Source organism: Pezoporus flaviventris, unplaced genomic scaffold (assembly GCF_033815535.1).
Source record: "Pezoporus flaviventris isolate CSIRO_AGI_PZ_B2104156 unplaced genomic scaffold, CSIRO_AGI_Pfla_v1 ptg000093l, whole genome shotgun sequence".
Classification (NCBI taxonomy): Eukaryota; Metazoa; Chordata; class Aves; order Psittaciformes; family Psittacidae; genus Pezoporus; species Pezoporus flaviventris.
Window position 1 is genome coordinate 3,131,451 of NW_026892641.1, and position 23,781 is coordinate 3,155,231.

Below are 23,781 nucleotides of genomic sequence, written 5' to 3' on the forward strand. Positions count from 1 at the left end.
AACACCATTCACCTCTCAGCGCAGGCATCACACATCCACTCCCAAGAAGGGCATGAAACTAAAAAGCCTCCTTTGACCAAAAATATTAAGCTCCACATAGGGTGAAAAGGGGGAACGTGATGCTCTTCACAAAGAGCTGACCCGACCCCCCTAGCTGCACACATTTGCTACAGACACCACAGAACAAAACCACCCCTTTTAAAGCTGCCAGAGTTTATGATTAACCTCCTGTTGCAACAAACATGGCAGGGATTCAGTTTCACTTGCTGACCGCCTCTTACACAAACACACAAGGACACACACACACACACACATACACACACTCCCCTCCAAACCTCAGGGGCACAAAAGGAGTTCTCTCACCCTGAAAACAAAACCAGCACAAAACCTCCTGCATGGGAAAGCGAGCGTGATCCTCCCTCCTGACAAGTCAGCATCCGTGCTACATCCACCTGGGGAGACTAAAGCAGGGCTGGAAATTCCCTTCCCCTGGAAAGGGACTGCTTGGAGTGTTCACACCAATTAAAGTTTCAGATTAAAACCAGCTGTTTAAATAGAAGTAGTCCTCAGGGAGAGACACTTACAGCATTGTAACTGGTTTCTGGTATAAACAGTTGTACATCAATGGAGGCATTTATGCTGGTAGAGCTGTGTCTGCGCCAGCAGGTTAACACTTGTTCAGCTCCAGCCCCTTAAACAGATGCACTTAAACCCAGGCATGGCCTCCAGGTGCATCACACCTTGGATCTGTGTCACATGGAGACATCAAGCTGCAGGGAGAGACCTTGATGGCAGGAGAATGATAGAATGGTTTGGGTCGGAAAGGACCTTAAGATCATCCAGTTCCAACCCCCTATCACAGGCAGGGATGCCTCACATTAGGCCATGTCACCCAAGGCTCTGTCCAACCTGGCCAGGGATAGAGCACATCACACTTAAAACACCCTAGAAAGACTCCTGGATGCTAGACTGTGCCAAAGCCATTCCCACACGGCGTCACCCTGCAGGGTCCCCACACGTGATGGACAACACGTCACCCAGCCTACTACAACATGCAGCTAGAAGCTGGGGAGCTCACCCACTCCACCTCTCCGGTTCTCCTGCTCAGTGGGTGAGCTCCAGCTAAGTAAAAGCTAGGATAAATAGAATAAAAATTAAAGAAGGGGAAAAGGGAAAGCCTCACATCAGGCAGAAGCACAGGAGGACAGCGGGGGCACACACGTAACTGAGAACATCCCCATGCGGTGATGGCAAACCAAGGACCTTGTGCAAGGAAAGCAGGAGCCTTCTAGAAACATCAGAATGGGCTGGAAAATTGTGTCTATGGCTGGAAAAGAAAAAATGAATGCACTTTAGCCCTGTGCTTTCCACCTGGGCAGCTCCAGATACCACGGAAGCATGCAGACTGCTTATTTTTACTCAGCAAAGAGACCCCAGAAGTCAAAGCGGAACACAAGGCAGGGTTAAGGTGAGGGTGTCACAGTGCAGCATCAGCAGGACCCATGAAGAAGAAGGGGTGAAAGTCTCAGCCGTGAGCAGTGCAACAGGCAGCCACGAAGCAGGGCCAGGAAGAGATAAGGAAGGGGTAAGATCTGCTGACCTCAAGCACGTGCAGTGAGGAAGCACCACGGGCTGGGGGCAGGCCCCGAAATAGCTGCTGCTGGGTGCCTGTGGGAATGTGCAAGGCGTGAAAGGACAGTGGAAACCTTTCCCCTGGAAGCGTGTGAGGAGGAATTCTGGCCTGCTTCCCAAAGGCCACTGGTGACCCGCTGCCTGTGCCCTTCCTGATGTGCACAGCAGGGGACACAGCGCCTTCCGGTTGCCATACCCTGGTGTGTGTTTATATCGCATCAGAGACTCAACCAAGTTGGAAAAGGCCTTTAAGATCATCGATTCCAACCGTTCCCCAGCACTGCCAAGGCCACCACTAACCCACGGCACTGAGGGTGTGTGAACACTTGCAGGGACGGTGACTGCAGCACTTCCAATGCCTGAGCACCCTTTGGGGCAGGAATTGTTCCTCAGCTCCATCTAAACCTGCCCTGGTGCAGCTTGAGGCCGTTTCCTCTTGTCCCATCCCTTGCTCCTTGGGAGCAGACCTGGCTCCATCCTCCTGTCAGGCAGTTGTAGGGAGTGATCAGGTCCCCCCTGAGTCTTCTCTTGTCCAGACTGAACCCCCCAGGTCCCTCAGCTGTTGCCCATCACACTTGGGCTCCATTGCCCTTCTCCAGCACCTCAATGTCTCTCTTGCAGTGAGGACCCCAGAGCTGAACACAGGACTCGAGGTGCAGCCTCACCAGTGCCCAGTGCAGGGAGACAATCCCTGCTCTGGTCCTGTGGTGACACCATTGCTGATCCAGGACAGGATGCTGGTTAGGGTTACCTGGGCACAAGCTGCTCAGTGTGTGAGTAGTTGAGACAGACCCTCCCTCATGAGCAGACCCAAGTTCCACCACACAAACAGGAGATGTCACCCCTTAAGCTGTGGTTAAGGACACGAGCGTGTCTATTTGGGCGAGGAAGAAACACAACGTCGACAGCTTCTGCAGATAGGAAGCCGCCTCCTGAGGCGCATTTAGGAGGCTGTGGTGGTCAAGCTTTGCGTTGAAAGCAGCACAGCAGGGTTTATAAGGCAGCAGCACCCTTGCCCCATGTGTCTGCAGTGAGGCAACAGGCTCTTGGCAAGCAAGAAGCAGACCATACCCCCCCCCCCCCCCCCCCAGCATCTGTCAATGTTTATGTTTGCATATAGGAAAATAACCCCAAATACATAGAAGGGAGAGCAGGAAAACCCGGAACAGATCTTGGGTGAAGGCTGTCCTCGCTGTGCCCGGCCATGGGCACAGCACAGAGGCGGCACACCCGGCAGATGGGCAGCGGCGAGCACACGCAGCAGGAAGGGGGGTGTCGTAGGGAACACACAACAACACCACCACCATCAACACCAACAAAGGGGACAGCGAGCACTGCCTACCAGCCAGCGGGAACCCCGCTTTCCCTGCAGTGGGAAGCAGCAGGTATCCCGCTGGGATGCGGGAAACAACACAAACACCCCCCCCCCCCCCTTCAAAAGTAGCCCCCGGGCAGCGCAGCTCCCGCGGGATGCATCATTCCCTATGGACAGAGGTCGCGTCCATGTGTGTGTGTGTATCCGGAACGCTCCGGGGGACGCTCAGGGGGCGACCCGGCCCCTCGAGGGAGGGGGACACGGGTGGGACGGGCACCCCCCCCCCATGCACCCATCAATGCCCACGGCAAACGCGGGGGGGGTGCAGCAGCCAAAGCCCTCCCCTCCCCGGGGTGGGTGGGCGCCCGCCTGCGCGCTCAGGGCCGCGGCCGCCCGCCCCCTGAGGGGGATCCACGGGCCCCAACGACCACCATCACCATCATCATCACCATCACCACCACCACCACCATCATCATCATCACCACGACCACCCCCCCCATGCCCGCTTACCTGCGGAGAGGCCGAGCCCACCTTATCTAGGGCCGCGCCGCGGCCTTGCCATGGCGGGCGGTGGAGATGAAGGTGCCGATGATGATGATGGTGGCTGCTGATGGTGATGATGATGAAGGCGACGATGATGATGATGGTGATGATGAAGCGAAGGCCGCCGCCGCCTCCTCCCCCTCAGGCGAGCGGAAAAAGGCGGGAAAGGGGGGGGGGGGGGAGGGGGGCGTGAGGCGCGCGCGAGCCCCCCCGCGAGCCGCTGGGGGCGGGGGGGGGGGAGGGGGGGGGCGGGGGCGGTTCCCGGCGGGGTCCGCGAGCTCCCGCGCGCGCCGCGCCGCCCGGCCGGGCACTTTGTTTGTGTCCCACAATGCACCGCGGCGGGAGGCTGGGGGGGGGGGGGGAAGGAGAAGAGAGGGGAACGGACGGGCATGGGGAGGGCGCATGCGCACTGCGCGGCCTTGGGACCGGCCGGCACTGGCACCCCGCGGAGGGCAGCGCTGCGGGCAGAGCGTTCCGGGCAGGGGGAGGGCCTACCGGGGCCTGCCCCACGGAGCGGGGCCTGCCCCACAGACCGGGGCCAGCCACACAGACCCGGTCCTGCCCCACAGACCGGGGCCAGCCTCACAGACTGGGGTGGGCACGGTCCTACTCCAGGGACCGGGTTGGGCACGATCCTACCACAGAGATCGGGGTGCTCCGGGATGGGCACGGTCCTACCCCACAGAGCGGGTCCTGCCCCACAGACCGGGGCCAGCCGCACAGACCGGGTCCTGCCCCACAGACTGGGGTGGGCACAGTCCTATCAGGGCGTTCTGGGTTGGGCACGGTCCTACCGCAGAGACCGGGTCCTGCCCCATAGACCGGGGTGGGCCCGGTCCTATCGCGGCCACTGGGGTGTGTGTATCAGCCCTCCATCGGGACGCTGTCCATCGGGACTGGGCTGTGCAGTGCCCGGGGAACCGGGATGCTCAGGTCCCCCGGGCTAGGACCATGCACCCCGGGCATCCCAAACCCTGGTACCAGGGCTGTGCACACCGTGCATCCCATCCCCATCCTATGGTATGTGCATCCCTGGGACTAGGACCATGCACACGGTGCATCCCATCACCATCCTATGGTGAGTGCATCCCTGGGACTAGGACCATGCACACCGTGCATCCCATCCCCATCCTATGGTATGTGCATCCCTGGGACTAGGACCATGCACACGGTGCATCCCATCACCATCCTATGGTGTGTGCATCCCAGGGACTAGGACCATGCACACAGTGCATCCCAAACCCTGGTACATGCATCCCCTGGGACCAGGACCATGCACACGGTGCATCCCATCACCATCCTATGGTGAGTGCATCCCTGGGACTAGGACCATGCACACGGTGCATCCCATCCCCATCCTATGGTATGTGCATCCCTGGGACTAGGACCATGCACACGGTGCATCCCATCACCATCCTATGGTGTGTGCATCCCAGGGACTAGGACCATGCACACAGTGCATCCCAAACCCTGGTACATGCATCCCCTGGGACCAGGGCTGTGCACACCGTGCATCCCATCACCATACTATGGTGTGTGCATCCCCAGGACCAGGACCATGCACATGGTGCATCCCATCCCTGCATGCAACCCCAGTGCCCATGCCCCTGCACCACCACCCCCTCCCCCCCCCCCCCCCCTTAAGTTTAGGGTTAAGGGGCCTCTAATGAACCCACCCCTATAATCTAGTCCACATCTGGGCTAGCTCACTGTAAGTTTGGCTTTATGCAATGTGCCTAGAGCAGCCGTGGCTTCTTGTACCTTGTGCTGGGGGTTGTTTCTTGTTGCTGAGAAGATGAGAGCTCAGTCAATTGCAGCAGGAAACAGATTGAGAGGCAAAGGTCCAACAATGCTCATCAGCCCTAAAATATTTCAACCCAGGCCTGGAAGACACCGCAGTAATAACAGTGATGAGGCCAAACTCCTCCTCGTGCTGTCCTGAAAACCCTGGGACCATTTCAGATGAATCCTGGTTAAAGTGGGGTGAGGAGCAGAGCTCCGGCCATCTCCAGGGCTGGATATTTTGCTGTTTAATTCTCCTTGGGTTTAATAAACTCTTGTGCAGGTCTTGCCTTCAAAGTGCTGCTCCATTAGAGGTGTTTGATAGTGAAACGCTTGTAAATGGGAGTGGGTTTTGTCAGTCAAGGGCAAGCTGAAGATGCTGAATCTGCTTTGTCTCCATGGCGCAGCTCTCCTTGTGGAATGGCTTCAAAATGCTCATGTGTAACAGTAAGAATCATGGAATCCCAGCCTGGTTTGGGTTGGAAGGGACCTCAAAGCTCACCCAGTTCCATGGGTAGGGACCCCTTCCACTGGAGCAGCTTGCTCCAAGCCCCTGTGTCCAACCTGGCCTTGAACACTGCCAGGGATGGGGCAGCCACAGCTTCTCTGGGCACCCTGTGCCAGCGCCTCAGCACCCTCACAGGGAAGAGCTTCTGCCTAAGAGCTCATCTCAGTCTCCCCTCTGGCAGGTTAAAGCCATTCCCCTTGGCCTGGCCCTCCATCCCTTGTCCAAAGCCCCTCTCCAGGTTTCCCCTTTAGGCACTGGAGCTGCTCTAAGGCCTCCCCTTCAGGAGCCTTTTCTTCTCCAGCCCAGCTCTCTCAGCCTGGCTCCAGAGCAGAGCTGCTTGGGCATTACTGAGGGTTCCTACCCTGCTTGACACTTGCACAGGAGGGAAATAGGCTCCAAGCTCTCCACATCCATATCTGGAAGACGGTGAAGTTCAGAGTGGTTATGTTCTCACCGTGCTCGACGTGGTAACAGAGTAAAGCAGTTAAAGCAGCTTGTAAACCTGCCCCGAATAAAGCCATGACACTGCCCAGTGAAACACCACCTTGACTTAGTTTTTAAGGAATTAATCCATTAGATATGAATCCATTAGATATAAATCCCATGAGAATAAAGCATGGATAGGATACCCAGGCTTCCCCCCCCCCCCCCCCGAGGGGTGAGCACAGGATGCTCCGATCAGCATAGAGACCTTGGATTTGCCTCCAAATCAATGGTGTTTTCCCAATTGGATTGGATGGATGTAAAACATCAGTGGGGAAACAAGGAGAAGGCTTTCCAGGCTTTCCTCCTGGCTGGAGGCTGGTTTACCCTCCTTTAGCACCCTGTGGGATACATCTTCCTTCACTTCAGTGCCTCTTGGAGCAGATCCTGTGCTCCTAGGAGCCTGTTTTCCCTCTCCTGGTGGGATGCATCCTTTAACACCAAAAGCAAACGGTCCTTTCCCTGCACATCCATCCTGAGTTGCCACAGCCCCTCTGAAGTGCCATTGCCCAGGAGCTCTGGGAACCACTTACTTGGGTGACTCAGGATGGATTGAGCAGGTACCTGGATGGAGGAAGAGGGATCTGGAAGACCAGGAGCAGCCGTGAGACTGGGATGGATGTAGCTAAGCAGAGGATAACGGCAGAAAGGGGACGTTATGGTCTTAGGAGATGTCATGAAGGATGCCTCCATCAGGAATAAGGATGGATTTGTGGCTGGAGCACCAGGTGCTGGTGTGACCTTGGTGGGACACTGTGGCCACATATGTCTGTCCATAATAAATCCAGCCCGGAGCTGAGGAGGGTGTTTGATGAGCGGGGCTGGAGCAAAATGAGGCTGGAAAAGGGTACAACTCCCATCTACAAACACCTGGAAGGGGAGGGATAAACCAAGGAGACAGGAAAGCTGTTAAAGAACAGCATTAGCACAAGGACAAGGGGGAGCAAGGATCCAGTGATAACTGGGGTTGGAGATCAAGAAAGCCCAGCCCTTGGAGGGGAACAAAGGAGCAATCCACCATTTCAACACGTTCCTGGTGATTCCCTGGGCCTACATCCCTTGAAATTGCCTGAGAAGAGGATAAGATATAATTACTCCTGCTTTGGGAGCAGCAGCATTTGCAGCATGAGGAGTGGCAGGTCTGATGGGGCTGTAGAACTGGATCTCTGCGCTGGTCCCCTTTGTCTCTGGGATACCATCATGGATGTGGTGAGAAGCTCTCATACGGTTTATTCCCTTATCCCACTGTTCTTTTCCAGAAGTTAACTGATGATGGTTGCACTGCTATGATTAATTAAGGTCTTTTTCCTACCAAAGCCTTTGGCATCGTTTGGAATTCCAGTTATTGAGCTCAAAGCCAGCGATGGCAACAAGGCAACAGAAAGGAAAGGTGGGAGGACAAGGCTGCTGCCCTAATGAGCCAGAACCTGTACGGGTGCCAAGGGAAGGCTCCTAACATGAGTGTCACACCTGGTTATAAATAGGGTGGCATCCCTGTGCCCATTAACGCGGTGACACATCCCACAGCAATGGGTTAACCCTTTCCCTTGCCCTCCCATGGGGCTGAATCCGGACAGCCTCTGCCGTGCCAGCATCGTTTTCTCCCTCCATCAGGGGATGGAAATCACCACTACATAGGGGAGAAACCATAGGTGCTGTTCAACATCAGGCTGTGCCTTCACAGCAGAGCCTGCTTGACCCAAGTAAGACACCCAAATTACCTTGTCATGAGGCCATAGCTTATTCCAGCGAGGTAGCTCCAAATCCTGCCTTGCCATATACCAGATCCCAGCCATCCTGTGTTTCAGAGGGCCTAGAGAGACAACACCAAGTTCCTACTCTCTGTGGTTATTGTATAGTTAAGGGAAGGGGGCAGAGTCCCCTCTGGTTTAGCCCTGTTTAGGCTTTATGTCCTCTTAGCAGAAGAATTCTCTATATGTACGCCCATAGGAGGTCTGTGCTCATCAGCAGTCTGCAAAGCAGGCACAATGCAAGGTATTTTTGCCCCCTCAGTCACATAATGTTTTGGTTTAGCATCTTAAAAGCCAACTAACCCTATATTGAAGGCTGGATAAGCTGCGGGAAAGGGAGGTTTAAGACATTCCTCTTGGGATGGAGACACAGGAACATCTGTCGTGAGAGAAGTGCAACTAGAGGCAAACGCAGGGAGGTCAGAGGCAGGGAATCCTTTATTGAAGGGGTAAAGGCAGAGTCACAAACAGACTGCTTCCAAAGTAAACCCAAATACAAACAAAAGGCTAAAAACTGGAAAATCACCTTCCTCCCCCCTTAAAGATGAAAGTCCAAAGCTTCGTTTTGGTTGGGTTTGTTATGCTTTCTGCAGCTCGGTGGGCAATGGCACCCTGATACGGATGCAGCAGGGAGGAGGGAGACGCCAGCCATGTACTACAGTGCTTAAATGAGGAGCAAAGACTTCCCCTCTCCCTCCGATGCTGCTGCTGCCTGTGGAGTGGGGATGTGGGAGCAGCATCTGAAAACACTGTACAAACCAAACAGGGACTCATAATAAATACCTAACACAAGAGGCTCAGTACATCGCTACAATCCTTCACTGAAGGGAAACATGTATGTACACATATATATATATATATATCCTAACATATAACCTCTTTGTCTTAAATCAGCTTAAAGGCTACGTGTTTCTATTGGAAGGCAAGGGCAGGAATCCCACTAACCATCACCCAGACCCCAAACCTCAACCAGGCATCACTGCCTGCAGTCCCCCTGCTCCCAACGGGGTCCCCATCCTCCTCCCTGCTGGATTTGCCCACAGCAGGGGGGGGATTAGGGAGCTCCAGCTATGTGACCATGCAGGGGATATAGAGAACAAGACTGGAAGAGCCCCTTGGCGTGCACAACTCCTGTGTGATAAATACAGACGTTTTCCTTGGCACCATCGCAGGCTGAAACTCCTGACCCATCCTAAACACTGGAGAGGAAACATGCGGGCCTTGGAGTTAAAACCCTCGCCGACTCCAAGGGGAGCAGGAAAATAACCCTACAAGGAACCATGACTTTAGCATCCAGCTATTTGGGCTTCCATTCCTGAAGATTCATTAGCAGACACAGAACATTGCCCTAAGGTGGCTCTGAACGCAGCCCAAACGGCTCTGCATCCAAACGCCGCAGCTGGACTTCATGTGTTCCTCTTCTCTTAAAGACCCAAGCCTTGCTGTAGCCTCCTTGGTTTCAATAGGGAGATGAAAGCTGAATACTCAGGGTTTCAAATAGGTGGTAGGGTTTCTGGTCGGGCTTTGGGAAGCGGCTCACCCCCAGTCCCATCCGGAACCTGCCTGGGTCTCCCATGAGCTGAGCTCAGGCAAAGGAGACAAGAGAAAGGATTCCCTCTGCAATCGCACATGGGGAAGCTCACACACTGCAAATTCAAGTCCTCTCCTTCAGCCCTTCTCCCTGTGAGAAAAAGGCTGATCCAACTGGATATTCAATGGGAGCCAAGGCAGGGTTATAGGTGAGGAGCATTGAGAAAGGAGCCTGCGATATCGAACCACTCATGCAGAGCTCATCCCTACTGCAAGCCAGATTAGCAAATACCTCCAAAACCAAAGCCAGCTGAGGAAATGAGCATGCAGGGGGTCGAAAACCACGGGTGGGAGAGCCTGGGGCATCACAATGGGCATTTTGCAGTCAAAGCACTGCAGAATTAACCCTCTGGGCAGCCCCGCAAGGCACATCAGTGTCATCAAGCCTTGGTTTTATAGCTGGGGAAGTCGAGGCACGGGCTCACAGCTCTAGGAATAGCTCTGCAGATGGCACTGGGACTGTTCAGGCTGGAGAAGGGAAGCTGAGTGGAGACCTCAGGGCAGCTCAGTGTCTGAAGGGGCTACAAGGATGCTGGAGAGGGGCTCTGCATCAGGGACTGCAGGGATAGGATAAAGGGTGATGGGTTTAAACTGAAACAGGGGAAGTTCAGGTTGGAGATAAGGAAGTTCTTCCCTGTGAGGGTGCTGAGGCGCTGGCACAGGGTGCCCAGAGAAGCTGTGGCTGCCCCATCCCTGGCAGTGTTCAAGGCCAGGTTGGACACAGGGGCTTGAAGCAAGCTGCTCCAGTGGAAGGTGTCCCTGCCCGTGGCAGGGAGTTGGAGCTGGATGAGCTTTAAGGTCCCTTTCATCCCAACCCATTCTATGATTCTACGATGATGGGGGTATTTAGAGACAGAGCTTTGTCACCTTTAGGCTATGAACCCAACAGAAACCATCCCCCCCACCTCCCATGTCCTGCCTAATGCACGCCGGGATCTTTCCCTCAGCTCCCTCCTGCTCCCAGCCAAGCGAGTTATCTCCCAGCTAAACCCAGAGCTGATAAAATGCTCCTCGTGCTCCAGGACACCCACACTGCTGCAGGGAGGGGACAGCAACCCCATCCAACCCTTTGGCAAAGGGATCCCAACTTTATCAGCAAAGCCTCCCACCCTGGACCTCTTCGACCTGCAGCTGGGACGGGGCGATGGCAAAGCCAGATTCCACATTCTTTTCCAGCAACAAATCCTTACAAACAGAGTCTGCAACCGTGCTTAACAAAAGCTCTTTGGAAAAACCCTATGGATACACCTATTTTCCCTTTTAATTACAACTTCCCTGCAAGCAGCCAGCTGGAAGGAAAAAGAGAAAGGAAAAGAAGCGATCCCTCCCCACTTCGCTGCCGCTATTCCCCCCTCTGAGGTAGACGTGGATGGGATGGGGATGAACCTCTGGAAAGTGGTTAACCAAGCTCACAGCACCCTCGCTGTCCTGCCCCGGTGGTGCTGGTGTGGTGCTCAGCACTGCTGCAGCACGCAGGCGGCGGTGGCCGGTGGTGGCCCTGGTGAGCTGCATCTCTCCGGGGCGGTGATTGCGCCGGTGTAGTCGATGCAGGAGGCGTTGCGCATCCGGATGCCCTCCCCACAGGTCTGGGAGCAGGGGGACCAGGGACCCAGGCGCCAGAGCGGGCAGGGGATGTCACCACAGGGCTTGATGTCCTCAGGCTTGAGGGCTCTGTCGCAGGTAGAGGAGGTTTGGCCCTCCATATCCCGGCAATCCACCGTCCGCCTCTGCCAGCCGGAGCCGCACGTCTTGGAGCACTCGGACCAGTCGCCCAGGACCCATTGGGAGGTCAGCATGGGGCGGATGATGTTGGCCGACTTCTTCTCTTTGCCTTTCTGCTTGCTGAAAGGGACGTCCTTGGGGATGAAGAAGGTGTATTTGACTTTGGGTGGGAAGACCTCGCTGGCGATGGTCAGCAGCTGGACCGTGAGCGGCTCCGGGAGCTGTCGGAAGCTCTGCAGCCTCTCCAGGGTCGTCATGGAGCCGCTGTATTTCAGGATGGTTCCCTTAAGGAGGATGTCCTGCTCCATGGCTGAGATGGCAAAGTCCCCATTCAGCAGGTACTTGCCCTCGAGGGTCCTCAGGGCCAGGTAGTTCCCATCATGACGGACCCCTCGGTGGCTGCGCTGTTTGATGTCGATGTTGGTTGCCCCCGCGGGGATGGTGACGATGTCGTTGTAGCCGTATCTGCACGGGGCAAAGGGACATGGTTAGTTCCCTGGGCTTACTAAGAGGAGACCCATGCAGGGGACGGCTCTTTGTCACCCCCTCTGTAACCCTGAGCTCTCAGGAGCTGGAAATCACAGAAGGGACCTTAAAGCTCATCCGGTTCCACGGGCAGGAACACCTTCCACTAGAAGCAGCTTGCTCCAAGCCCCCCCTGTGTCCAACCTGGCCTTGAACACTGCCAGGGATGGGGCAGCCACAGCTTCTCCTGGCACCCTGTGCCTCAGCACCCTCACAGGGCAGAGCTTCTGCCTAAGAGCTCATCTCAGTCTCCCCTCTGTCAGTTCTAAGCCATCAAAAGTGAGCGATGCGATCAAACAGCAGCCCCATGGTTACCAGTTGCCACCCTTATTCCCTTTCTTCTGAAACGGGTGAAGTGCTTGGAACTAAAAGCCTGGCTCTCCAGTGATTCCATCACTGATGATGCTGAAGGACAGCATGAGATAGTGATACAGCTATAGATACAACAGATACAGCACAGCATCAGGAAGGCTTTGGCACTCAAGCCCTTGGCACCCCATGCTATGGTCATCACTTGCTGCTACAATAAAGCACCACCCTGGCGTGACTGAGCCCGTGGGGCTGTTGGGATGGTTTTCCATGCATCCCTGTGGTTGATGCTGCGGTCTGTAATTGGGTTTGGAGTATTCCAGAATAAAACCTTCGGGTCAAAGTCTGCTCTCAGTCACCCTGACCCTGATCTTAATGGGATCTCTTCTTGGCTGGAGCTACCGCGCTAATCTCGCTTTAGTCAACCACAAACAATTCCTAGGCGAGTGAAAGCCCCATTTCAGCTGGTTCCTTGGAAGGAAACCATTCAGGAAATGTAATTGGACTGCGTGAGTCACCTCACCACATGGAACTGGACGTGTTGGGCTTTTGTTACCATCTTTTCAACAAAAGCCTTCAATTCAGCTCTTTGGCAAAGCAATGGGGATCTTGGGCACGGAAAGCAGCTGCCTTCATGCCTGAAATTCACCCCAGAGCCTAGGGAGAAGCTATTGAACTATTTATATCCCACATCAGCCCTTGAATATGTGTCCAAATCACTGCATGGGGGTGAGATACATGTAAATCCTCAGCGCAGAAAACTGATCTACACTGGCATACCAAGCCCATCGCCAGGGTCATTGCCCATCATGGTCATAACCCATCACCAGCTGTTATTGTAGGAAATAAGCTCTGCTAGGCTTGCGTAATGCTGCTCCGAAATAAACTTAGTGTTAGCCCTGAAGCCTGGGGAGGAAAGCAGGCTGTTGCAAGGGTGACCTGGCTGTGGGTGCTTGCGTGTTAACCCCAGTTAACAGCATGGAAGGGAAGCCAAGCACTGCTGGAGTCCAACGGCTGCGAACAAGCTCTGCGGTGAGGTGCAGACTGGCTTTACATGACCTAGGAAGAGCTTTGCTGGTCCTATCCAAGCACTTTTGGTAGTGAACTGACTTGGATCGGTTGAGCGAGCCGGATATTTTCCTGCACGTTGAGCCATTGCCACCGCACACCCCGCATTTATCCAGCTTCTTGGAGGACCCGACGACGTGATCGCAGCCAGCCTTGATGCACTGCCCGTGGACGCAGATGGAGAGGGTCTCTGGTCCACACAGCGTCCCGTCGATCACCTAGGCAAGATGCAGGGGAGCAGTGAGGGCGTTTGGTCTGAAACGGGTTGAAAGCGGGCGGTTATCATCTTACCTTGGCCTCAAAGACTTTGAATTCACTCCTCCCTCTGGCTCGGCAGAAGAGCTTGCATCGGTCTCGGGGTGACACCCCGGCGTACTTGGGTACCCACTCCAGGTGGTTCCCTTCCAGGTCTGTCAGGTTGTAGCTGTTGTACTTCTCACACTGCTGCTCCCGAAAGCTTTTCCCTGCAAGGGAAGGCCAAAACATGCCCTTGTGGGAAACCTGCAGGAGCTGCTGCCCTCATCGCGGGGATACGGGAGCGCACCAGCATCAGAGCGATGCCGCTTTGGAACGGATCACAACCCCAGCGCAAGGGAATTCCCACCCCAGGTAAATGAATGCTTAAGGGAGAAGGGAGCAGCGATGGGTGCTGGAGGAGCAGAGGTGGGATGCGTCGGCAAGTGGTGTCCTTACCATCCGCTGGGCACTCGTCGGTGTGGCAGGACTGGTACTTGGCGCGCTGGCCCTCGCAGTACCTGCCGCCGTGCTGGGGCTTGGGGCTGTCGCAGTGGCGGTAGGAGAACTGCACCCCACCACCACAGCTCCGGGAGCAGGAGCCCCAAGGGCTCCACGGGCCCCAGCCGCCGTCCACCACCGGCTGCAAGAGATGGGAGAAGCTGCTGGGTCCATCCCTGTGCCCGTCCGTCCCCATGGAGCACTGCTGAAATCCCTCCCCGTGTCAGCAGGCAAACCCTGACGCAGCAAAGCACGTCGCATGAAGTTCAGGCTCTCAGTGACATGGGTTGGGGGGGGACTTGAGGTAATGGTCTGATGATCTTAAAGGTCTTTTCCAGCCTGGTTGATCCTATGAAGCTATTACTGACTCCCACCAGTCTGTTCATGTGCTCGGAGTTAAACTTGGCTAACTGACTCAGAAGTCACTGCTAATTCCCCTGGCAGGGCAAAAAGTGATGATTTCATTGCAGATCTGCGTCTGCTTGCTCTTGGTTCACACCAGCCTTGGCAAAAGGCATGGCAGCGTTTAATAGGCTTGCCAGTAATACACATTGCCAGTAAAAAGGATTGATGAGAGGTGCTGTTGAAGGAGAGATACCCAGAAAACAAAGCAAGCAAATCCAAAGCCAGCCCAGGAGATGGCAGGTTTGAGGTCTGGGAATCCCAACGGCTCCAGCCTGTCAGTCCCAGACCCCATCCCCATTACCTGAGGTTTCAGGGCATCCTGCGGCACGCAGCGTCCATCCCAGCACATCCCAGTGGCTTTGCATGGAGTGCCATCGGCCCAGGGCAAGCTGCCGTTCTTGGTGTGGCAGAGGGGCTCGCCGCTGCCGGTCCTGCACCAGAGCTGGGCGCAGATGTCCTCGTCCGTGGTGTTGGGGCAGTGCTGGAAGGCCTTGCCAAAGATCTGCTGGCACTGCTGGTCCAGGCTGTACAGGGCTCCTCGGCCAGGCAGCTCCACAGGCAGGGGCAGGGGCTCTGCTGGGGCATCCAGCAAGCAGTCGCCTGGGTGAGACACAAGAATCAGGCTGGGGATGCATCAGGGATTGATGTCATGGCTTGCACCGAGCAGGGCACATGGAATGGTCTGGGTTGGAAAGGACCTTAAAGCCCATCCAGTTCCGGCATGGACACCTTCCACTAGAGCAGCTTGCTCCAAGCCCCTGTGTCCAACCTGGCCTTGAACACTGCCAGGGATGGGGAAGCCACAGCTTCTCTGGGCACCCTGTACCAGTGTCCCACCACCCTCAAAGGGAAGAACTTCTGCCTTATCTCCATCCTGAACTTCCCCTGTTTCAGTTTGAACCCATCACCCCTTGTCCTATCCCTACAGTCCCTGATGCAGAGCCCCTCTCCAGCATCCTTGTAGCCCCCTTCACACACTGGAAGCTGCTCTGAGGTCTCCACGCAGCTTCTCTTCTCCAGCCTGAACAGCCCCAGTGTTCTCAGCCTGGCTCCATACAGGAGGTGCTCCAGCCCCTGAACATCCTCATGGTCTCCTCTGGCCTTGCTCCAACAGCTCCATGTCCTTCTGATGCTGAGGACACCAGAGCTGCACTCACTGCTGCAAGTGTGGTCTCATGAGAGCAGAGGGGCAGCATCACCTCCTTCAACCTGCTGGTCACGCTCTTGGGATGCAGCCCTGCACTCAGCAGTTAAGCAAGAGGCTGCTTTGAGTGATGAGGCTGCTAAAGCCAGCCTTACCGTGCCCTCCATCCAGGAACTCAGTGAGGTACATGGCGCTGCAAGGAGACCAGGGCTGGGTCTTGTTCAAGTGGATGAAGAGAGGGGCCATCATATGGTGCTTGCCAAGGGGCCCAAAGAGCCGCTCGCAGGTCTTGGAGTCATCGTGGGGCATGCTGAGAACATGGCCTAAGGAGCAGAGAGCAGCAGTGAGACCAAACCAGCCCTGCTCTGCTGCAGGAGGTGAATGGGCATCTGAGAGCATCTATAAGATAACAGGCATCTCCTATTGCTGCAGTAGGTTCGGGTTTCCTGTGGCTCCAGAGCAGAGCTCCTCCAGCCCTCGCAGCATCTCCATGGCCTCCTATGAACTCACTCCAACAGCTCCACGTCCTTCTTATGCTGGGGGCCCCAAGAGCACCAAACTGCACCAATTTGGGCCCTTCTAAGTGCTTTTGCTGGTGGAAAATAGCATCTACCAGTGCCAGAGGCTCCCTAATGCTTGGCTGGTGGTACCCAGCGGGGTGATGCTGGCGCTGGGCTGTGCTACATCCCCTCCCAGCAGACCCCCCCATACACCTCTTGGGAAGGGATGCATTACCCAGTTCATGGGCCAGGGTGTAAGCTGCCTGCAGCCCCTCATCCTCGATCACGGAGCAGCTTTTGTTGCGGTCGCACATGGTGCCGATATCCGCCACTCCCAGCGTGTCACAGCTTTGGTGTCCACAGAAGTCCTGTTTGGGAGCAGCACCGAAGGGATAAGGCAGGAGGAAGGTGTCCCCCCCAGCTCCAGCAACCCCATCATCTCCAGGTAGACGTGGTCTGAACCTAAATGCAACCCCCCCCACCACCACCCCCATTGCTGCGAGCTTGGAGCGGGGATCCCTCCTCTTCCTCCTCTTCCCACCCCAACCGAAGCATCCCAAGGGATGACCTGTCTGGTCAGCAGGATGGCAGTGTCGTAGTGCTCCGGGTGCCGGTCGCTGGGGGGGTTGAACCTCTGCTGCCAGCTACAGAAGTTGCGCAGGGTGAGCCCACCGTTGTCGGACACCTCGGGCCCTGCCGCCTCCTCATCCACCACCAGCACCTTCACCACCACCAGGTTAATGGAGTTCTTCAGGCTGGGGTGCTTGTAGATGCGAGCTGCCATGGACATCAGCGTCAGGACGTGGGTCTGGGGGGAAAGGATGGGGCGGGGTGAAAACTCTGCTGTGGGGCCATGGTTTTGGTTAGGAGGAAACAACCTCATTCATCAACCAACCGCATCCAGGGAGCCACCTGGGTTGATGGATGAAGTGCTGCCTGGAATGCTACGTGATGCTTTACACCCTGTGCCAACGGGAAGGACAGGCAGGACGAGCCCACCCCTGACTGTTTCACCTCCAATGAACCCTTTGCACCCAGCGATCCCTCCGGAAAACCTCCCATTCATGCTCTTGCATATTCCCAAAGCATTAACCTTGCTTCACACCACCATAAAACTCCCTGAACCCAACCTCCCCGCTGACAAATGGGGCTGAAACCCTTTGCCATGTCCAAGCCTTGTCCCAACAGCATCCCCTGCTCAGGCCACTGGGGTGACCAGGGATTACTTAATATGTCAAACGCGCCAGTGATGTTTAGGCTGATGTAAACATCTTATCAGAGCGTCGACATTCCTCCTCTGCTTGGCACCCATTCCCAGCCTTGGAGTCAGCAGAAAGAAATGCAGCTATTACACAATGCGGTGTTGGGAAAGAGAAAGTGGCTCCTCTCCTCCCCAAGACCCCGGTGCTCCCACTGCTTACAACTGGAAGCCCTCTGCTATTGGGTTGCCCCCAGAATACACATTCCCTGCTCTGTGCAGCATCCATCGTGATGCTGCTGGGCACTAAATGCCCTTGCCTTAGCACGCAAGGGAGGGCTTTAAGGAGAACCCCCCCCCCCCATAAGCAATAACATCTTTGCTGCACCAGGGCCCTCTTGGCTCCTTTAGACCCTTCTGCCACGCTTGATCCCATCGCTGGCAGCTCCATGCAAACAGATGTTTTGCTTCAGCGGGATGTATCCCAGTCCTCCTCATTATCCAAGGGCAGGGAGCACTGGACAGACGGGTTTATTTAGACTGGCCCCATGTCCACGACGTGACTCACGTCCCAGCCCAAATGTCATGGAGAAGTCACCACCAAGGCAAGGAACCCAGGCAAGATCCCCAGGAGTGGGTGCTCTGAGGGAGTCGTTTACCCCATGGGGAGAATCCATCGGGAATCTCCCTGAAAACATCACAACGCCTACTTAAGACGGCATCCTGGAGGGATGCCCTGTGCCAGAGCTCTGCATCACGGAATGGTTTGGGTTGGAAAGGACCTTAAGATCATCTTATTCCACCCCCCTGCCAAAACCACAGACTGATCTGTGCTTCATCAGCATTGCACAGGACACTCATGGGATCATCCCTCATTCCCAAGGGAGCAAATCCTGCCGCATCCTTTCCTAACCCATTACAGGTTTCTCTCCCTCCCAGTAGTTTTGACCTGGGAGCTCTCAGTCCCTACCCCAAATTCCCCGGGATATCCTCAGGGTTAGATCCAGCAGGATCTTTGAGCAGCAGGAATGGAGGGGCTCGGGAAACATCCATTTGCCTTCCCTTCATCTGGGAAGCAAACTGAACAAACAGCTCTTGAGTGTGGATTTAAAAGGTCAGGTTCACTTGTCCCACCATCTGCTCTCTATTCATACCCAGGCCCGGGCTGTGCAGGACCTGCTTGGGGTTTGGATGGACCCTGATGCCTCTGGGGAGAGCAGCAATCCACCTGCATTGCCTTGGCTTGGCCAAGGGCTTGGAGCTGCAGCCAAAAGCAAAGTACAGCATCCCCAGGGCTCAGGGGAGGCTTTTGGCCAGCAACTGAGTCGAATCCCGCTTGTCCCATCCTCCTTTGGCTTGGTGAGCCATCCAGGAAGGAGCGCTGCCTTCTCCAGGGTGTCCTTCCAGCACTGGGGATGCGGGTATCAGCTGTGGGGCAGCCAAGGGGGTTAGGTATAGGGAGCCCAATGGACTGGTTTCTGCTCAAGGTGCTTCCGTGCCATTTCCAACCAGCATCCCAGGAGATCACGGCAGGATTTCTGTCCAGCTGGTAAATACAGCTGGAAAAGCAGCCCCTTACCTGCTGTGGGGGGGACAGGGCACCAAGAAAGGATCGCAGGAGCATCCCTCCTCTGCTCCATATGCTGCTTCCATAGCCAGGCACAAGCATCCCCCAGTGCCTGGTGATGTCCCCAGAACCTCTTTTCTCCCCAGCTGCAATCCTTGGCCCCCCGTGGTCTCAAGAAGAACAAATTCCACCCTTTCTCCCCCACTAACAGAAAGAGAGGGGATGCCTTCTGTGTGGCAACTGCATTACAGAGCTCCGATATCCCTCCCGCTACAGCATTGCTGCTCCTAGGAGCCACCAGCATCGCCCTGCCATGAGGCTGCCAGCAGCAAACAGCCCATGCAGAGGGTCAGTGGAACACATGGGCATAAATCAGAGCCTGGGGAACTGAAGTGGTTGTTTTTAGCCTGGCGATGGTGAAGGATTTTGCTTTCTGGTACAAGTGCTTGCAAAATCTCTGCACGGAGCACCCCAGAGCACCTCGCCTCCCTCCAATACACTTGTGGAGATGCATGCTCAACCTGATGCTGCAGCTTTATCTGTTCCCAGGGTTGTTGGCTCTATGGGGTTGGGATTTCCCCCCCTCTTTGGTCCTGGAAGCCCGAATTTCCGCAGAGGAACCAAACCAACCCCACCGGGAGAGGAACGCTGAGATTTTGGGAGCGCGGACGGATGGAAGCAGGAAAACACAGGCTCAGATGTGAGGGCTCTGAGCAAACAAGTGGTCAAAACACATCCCAGCCTGTCTTGGATACCCACAGTGGCAGCAGCCGCCCTGCCAGCCTCCTCCTGTGCTTTGGAGCCCAAGCCAAGCATTCCCTTACAAACACCATGGGCAGCAGCCAAGGGAAAAGGGAGGGATGAGGGCTTTACTCCCAAAGTCACTTGGATGGCCAGCCTGGGTTTGGGAGAGCTGGCAGCAGGACCCCAGCACCCGTGTGGTCTTAGAGGGAAGGGGCAGCAACACCACCCCTAAAACCTCTTAAATCTGCCTGGAAAACGCAGAATTCCAGTGAGGAATCCCAGTTTAATCAGACCCATCAGGTTTTGCCCTCAGCCTGAGTCATTACTAGCTCCTGGAGCAAGGAATTGCAGACTCCTTGCTCACAAGCACAAGGGGGAAAAGAAGAGGGATCGTAGCCATCGTGTTTGCAGAGGAAAGCTTGGAAACTCATCGCATCCACACCCAAGAGACTGGAGAAATCCCACCACAGGAATCCCATCCTGCTGCCAACTGGCTGGGAATGCCGATGTCTCAGCAAACATCCCTGGAACCTCGCAGAGCATCCCTGCAAGTGCAGCCTGTGCTGCAGGTGCTCGGCCCGGACGCCCTTTCGGCTGCATACCAAAGGGATTAGGCCCCTGCACCGTGTCCTGCCTCAGCTTCCCGCACTCAAACCAATACTTAGCTCTGCTGGTGATGCTCACAATCCCTTTCTCTTCCCCCTCAAGCACCTTTGGACCCTCCACAAGTTATCCCTTGCGTCCAGCCTGGGGCCTCGCACTCTTCTCCATGTAAAGAGGCTTTTCCCAATCACTGCAGGTCACATCCTGCGCAGCTCTCCACAACCTGCTGCTCACACATCCTATTGCTCAGCACCATCCTGCTGCTAATCCCACCCCAAATACCCATCTCCTGCAGGCATCAAGGCAGTTTCATGTCTGGATCTTCATCATTTCCCCCTGGTTTAACATGGGTACCAATGGAGGTAGAATGAAGCTCTTGTTATCTAGATTAGGTGAGCTGTGAGGCTCAGATTGATTAGAAAGAAAGCATGAAGAGCCTGTTCCTAACAGCATGGCATTGATTATGACTTGCAGGGCTTGAACACATCTTCTACGTGAGCCATTCCAGCTTAAAGCAAGGAAATAACTGGGAATACAAAGGATGTTTGTGGCTTTGGATAAAGATTTGGTCACTCAAGTGTGCTTATGGGAAGATAAGTCTCTATATAAATACACTTGCCTCTGATTCAACCTTGTCAGCTCTCTAGGGTCAAACCACCAGCAAGAAGAAGCCAGCAGTGCTTTTAGCCCCCCATAAAGGGGGGATTTGGGAAGAAGGGAGACAGCTTTTGGTCTCCTGGGTTAAAAGGAACCGGCTTCTCCCTGCATTTGTGTGTCAGGAACAAAAGACACACAAACACAGCAGGTGACTTTGTATTGGTTTGCTGCTGGTTGAAGTTTGCTCCTTACTGCTTAAAGAGGCTCTTGCTCCCCATCCCAAACCAGATCTTTGATGGGAAGGAAGCCTTTAAGAGGTACTCTGCTGGATAACACAAAGATGCTGCTCTTGGGGACAGAGAAATGATGGCAGAATGGGAGCCAAGAGGACTGGAAACTGCTGGACAACTGTGTCATGCATCTACCCCAACCATAGCACCTTGTTTACAGCAGGAGGTAGACCATGGGGTGCTGCTTTAGACCATGGGGTTGCAGAAGATGCTGGCTGGAGGAGATGTGACACGCTCTTTCTCCTGCCCTTTTGGGGTATCGGAGACCAGCTTCATGCTACAGGGAGAGCAATTCCCACCACCATTTAGATGCCTGGTGCTTAAAAACCCCGATTACTCCATGGCAAGCTCTGCTGCTGACTGCTGTGAGTGGCTGCTTCCCAGTGCAGCATCCAGCACTCCTTAAGCCTTTGCCAGCCTGGCAAGTGAAACCAAGCAAGGGGTGAAGCAGGAGTGATGCTGAGCAGTTGGAGCTCCAAGGCTGAGCAACCCCCAAGGTCCAGCTCCATCTGAGCAGGGCTGGAATTAGGAGCGGAGAAGCCGGATGAAGCCCGCAGGGAAAGGATAAAGGAGGCTGAGATGGCAAAGCCAAAGCCCAACTGCTCCCCAGCTTCAAGGGATCCTCAAAGAGCCCCATACCCAACCAACCACGGCTGAGGATGAGCGACTTCAGGGCAGTTATCCCCATCAGACCTGCATTTGGACCCGAACAATCCATCACTGCAGCACTGGAATCAGTGCTGGGGAGCTGGGAAAACAACCCCGTGCGATGGAAGTGGGTGGCCCCCAGCCCTGGAGATGGATGTGGGGAGCTGAGACCCCCAACACATCCACTCCCTGGGGTCTCCATGGAGCCTGGCCACGGGCAGGGTCTCCACAGTTGAAGCATGGTGAAGGAATGGGACCGATTTTGGTTCTGATGGCTGAGGGAAAGGGATGTTCCTGCATCTGCTGGGCTGCTACAGGTGGCTCTGGAGGACTACTCGTTACTCAGCTCCTAGGAAGAAGGCATTAACCCCCTCTTTGGGACATCTTTCCATTAGGACTTTTGGGTCCCCCATCTTTGGGACCCCAAACTGATGGGACATCCCCATACCCAGCCTGTACAGACACAGAATCCCTTGGGGTTGGATCCTGGGGCTGGGAAAAGGTCCCCAGACACTGACCAAACCCCACAGATCAACCCCGCAGCCTTTGCCCTAGGGATTTACAGCCCCTACGCAGCTACAACGACACAAAGCCAAGGTCCCCATCACTGTCCCCAGCTTGGTGGGAGAAGAGAGGGATTGAGGGAGAACTGGGGGGGATAAAACACAGAGAGCGGGATGCAGGGGCAACTGAGGGGGGGGATGAGGGGATAAGGGGGCAGTTAGGGGATGGAGCATCGGCAGGGCACGGGGTGGGGGGCACACGGCCAGCCCTTACCTCCACGTCCTCCCCGTAGAACCGCACCATGGAGGCATCGGCCACCAGCAGCGTCTCCACGTAGCGCGCCTGGGAAACGAAGCGCTTGGCGCGGCGGAGCCGCTCCCGAGCCCCGGGAACAACACCGGGAACAACACCGGGAGCAGAGCGGCGCCGGAGCCGATGCGGGCGCCTCCAGGGCGGCCCGGGCCAGCGCTGCCCGAGCGGTTGGAGCTCGTAAGCGGCCCCATGGAGGAGGAAAGCGGCTCGGAGCCCGGCTCCCCCGCAGCGGCTGAGCACGGCGGCTCCATCGGGGCTCCCGTCGACGGTGCCCGCGTAGAAGCATCCCCGGCGGGGCGCGCTGCGGGCGGGTGCCCTGCGGCTCCCCAAGCGCTGCAGGCGGTAGCGGGGAGCCAGGAAAGCGGCGTCCGGGCGCAGGCGGAGCACGACGGCTCTACCGAAGGCCGCCAGCCGCAGGGCCAGCAGCCCCGGCGGGGCGGGCAGGCGGGCGGGCAGCACCGGCTGCGCCTCCCGCGGCGGAGGCAGCGCCCAGGCGTGGCACAGCAGGAGAAGGTGGAGCGGGGCCCGGCCCCCCAGCAGCACCCGCCGCCCCATCGCAGGGTGTTCCCCCCCCCCCTCACCGGACCGCAGCTCCGAGCCGGTTCCGCCGAGCCCGAGGTATTTATACCGTCGGCCCCCCTCCGGCTTTGACATAAGAGGTTTATTTTTGCTGTCTCGCTGGTGCCCCCCCCCCCCCCCCCCCCCCCCCCCCCCGTTCTCTCCCCTCCCAGGGCCGGGGGGGGGGGGGGGAGGAGGAGAAAAGAAAGGGGAAAAAAAAAAAAAAAAAAAGCAAAAGAAAGAAGCAAAAGGGGAAAAAAAAAAAAAAAAAGCCCCGAACCAGCCCACTTTTGGATGCGATGCGAGGCCAATCAGGCGCCGGGAGCCCCGCCTGCCTCCCAAGTGTCAACCCCAGCCCGTTACTCTCCCCGCGTTAACCCCTTCAGGCCAGGCTCTTCCCGGCCCGCTCTGATGCAGCCCCCTTCGGGGTGGGTTTGCTCCAGGGGGCTGCTCCTCTGTTGCCCTCCTTACCAAGGCAGGATTTGCCCTATGGGGCTGCCCCATCGCTGGCCAGGTTGGGCTTGGAGCAACCTGGTCCCTGCCCGTGGAACCGGATGAGCTTTAAGGTCCTTTCCAACCCCAACCACACCATGATTCCCCCTCCTCATTTCCCCCCCCCCCCCCCGCATCCCTCCACTGCTGGCAAGCACCAGGCCTTTGCCAGCTGGAAAGCATCTCATTCCAGCCTGGAAGGCAGAAGGTGCCTCCGGAGACTCCCCCCTTCCTGGTTCCCATGTCCTTTTGCTTA

At 56.1% G+C, this 23,781-nt stretch overlaps 2 protein-coding genes across 2 annotated transcripts in view; one reads left to right on the forward strand and one right to left on the reverse strand.

The window, feature by feature from the left end:
* The window catches only part of NFRKB (nuclear factor related to kappaB binding protein), a 254,050-nt gene that overhangs the window by 106,068 nt on the left and 124,201 nt on the right, over positions 1 to 23,781 (forward strand). The gene's annotated exons all lie outside the window — the stretch shown is intronic.
* On the reverse strand, positions 9,586 to 23,030 carry ADAMTS8 (ADAM metallopeptidase with thrombospondin type 1 motif 8). The gene is made up of 9 exons (XM_061476014.1): positions 22,437 to 23,030; positions 16,581 to 16,820; positions 16,248 to 16,380; positions 15,668 to 15,835; positions 14,670 to 14,968; positions 13,922 to 14,105; positions 13,520 to 13,692; positions 13,271 to 13,446; positions 9,586 to 11,791 (listed from the first exon to the last, which is right to left on the reverse strand). Exons 1-9 carry the CDS (start codon positions 23,028 to 23,030, stop codon positions 11,059 to 11,061), a joined length of 2,700 nt encoding a protein of 899 aa, XP_061331998.1. The 3' UTR covers positions 9,586 to 11,058.

Excerpts from the sequence above, each read along its gene's own strand:
- ADAMTS8 (XM_061476014.1), bottom strand. The coding sequence starts at position 23,030 with ATGGGGCGGCGGGTGCTGCTGGGGGGCCGGGCCCCGCTCCACCTTCTC. Across the intron at positions 16,821-22,436 it reads TCTACGGGGAGGACGTGGAG|ACCCACGTCCTGACGCTGAT; the intron begins GTAAGGGCTGGC and ends CTTTCCCCCCAG. Across the intron at positions 11,792-13,270 it reads GGCTCGCTCAACCGATCCAA|ATACGGCTACAACGACATCG; the intron begins GTCAGTTCACTA and ends TGCCCCGTGCAG.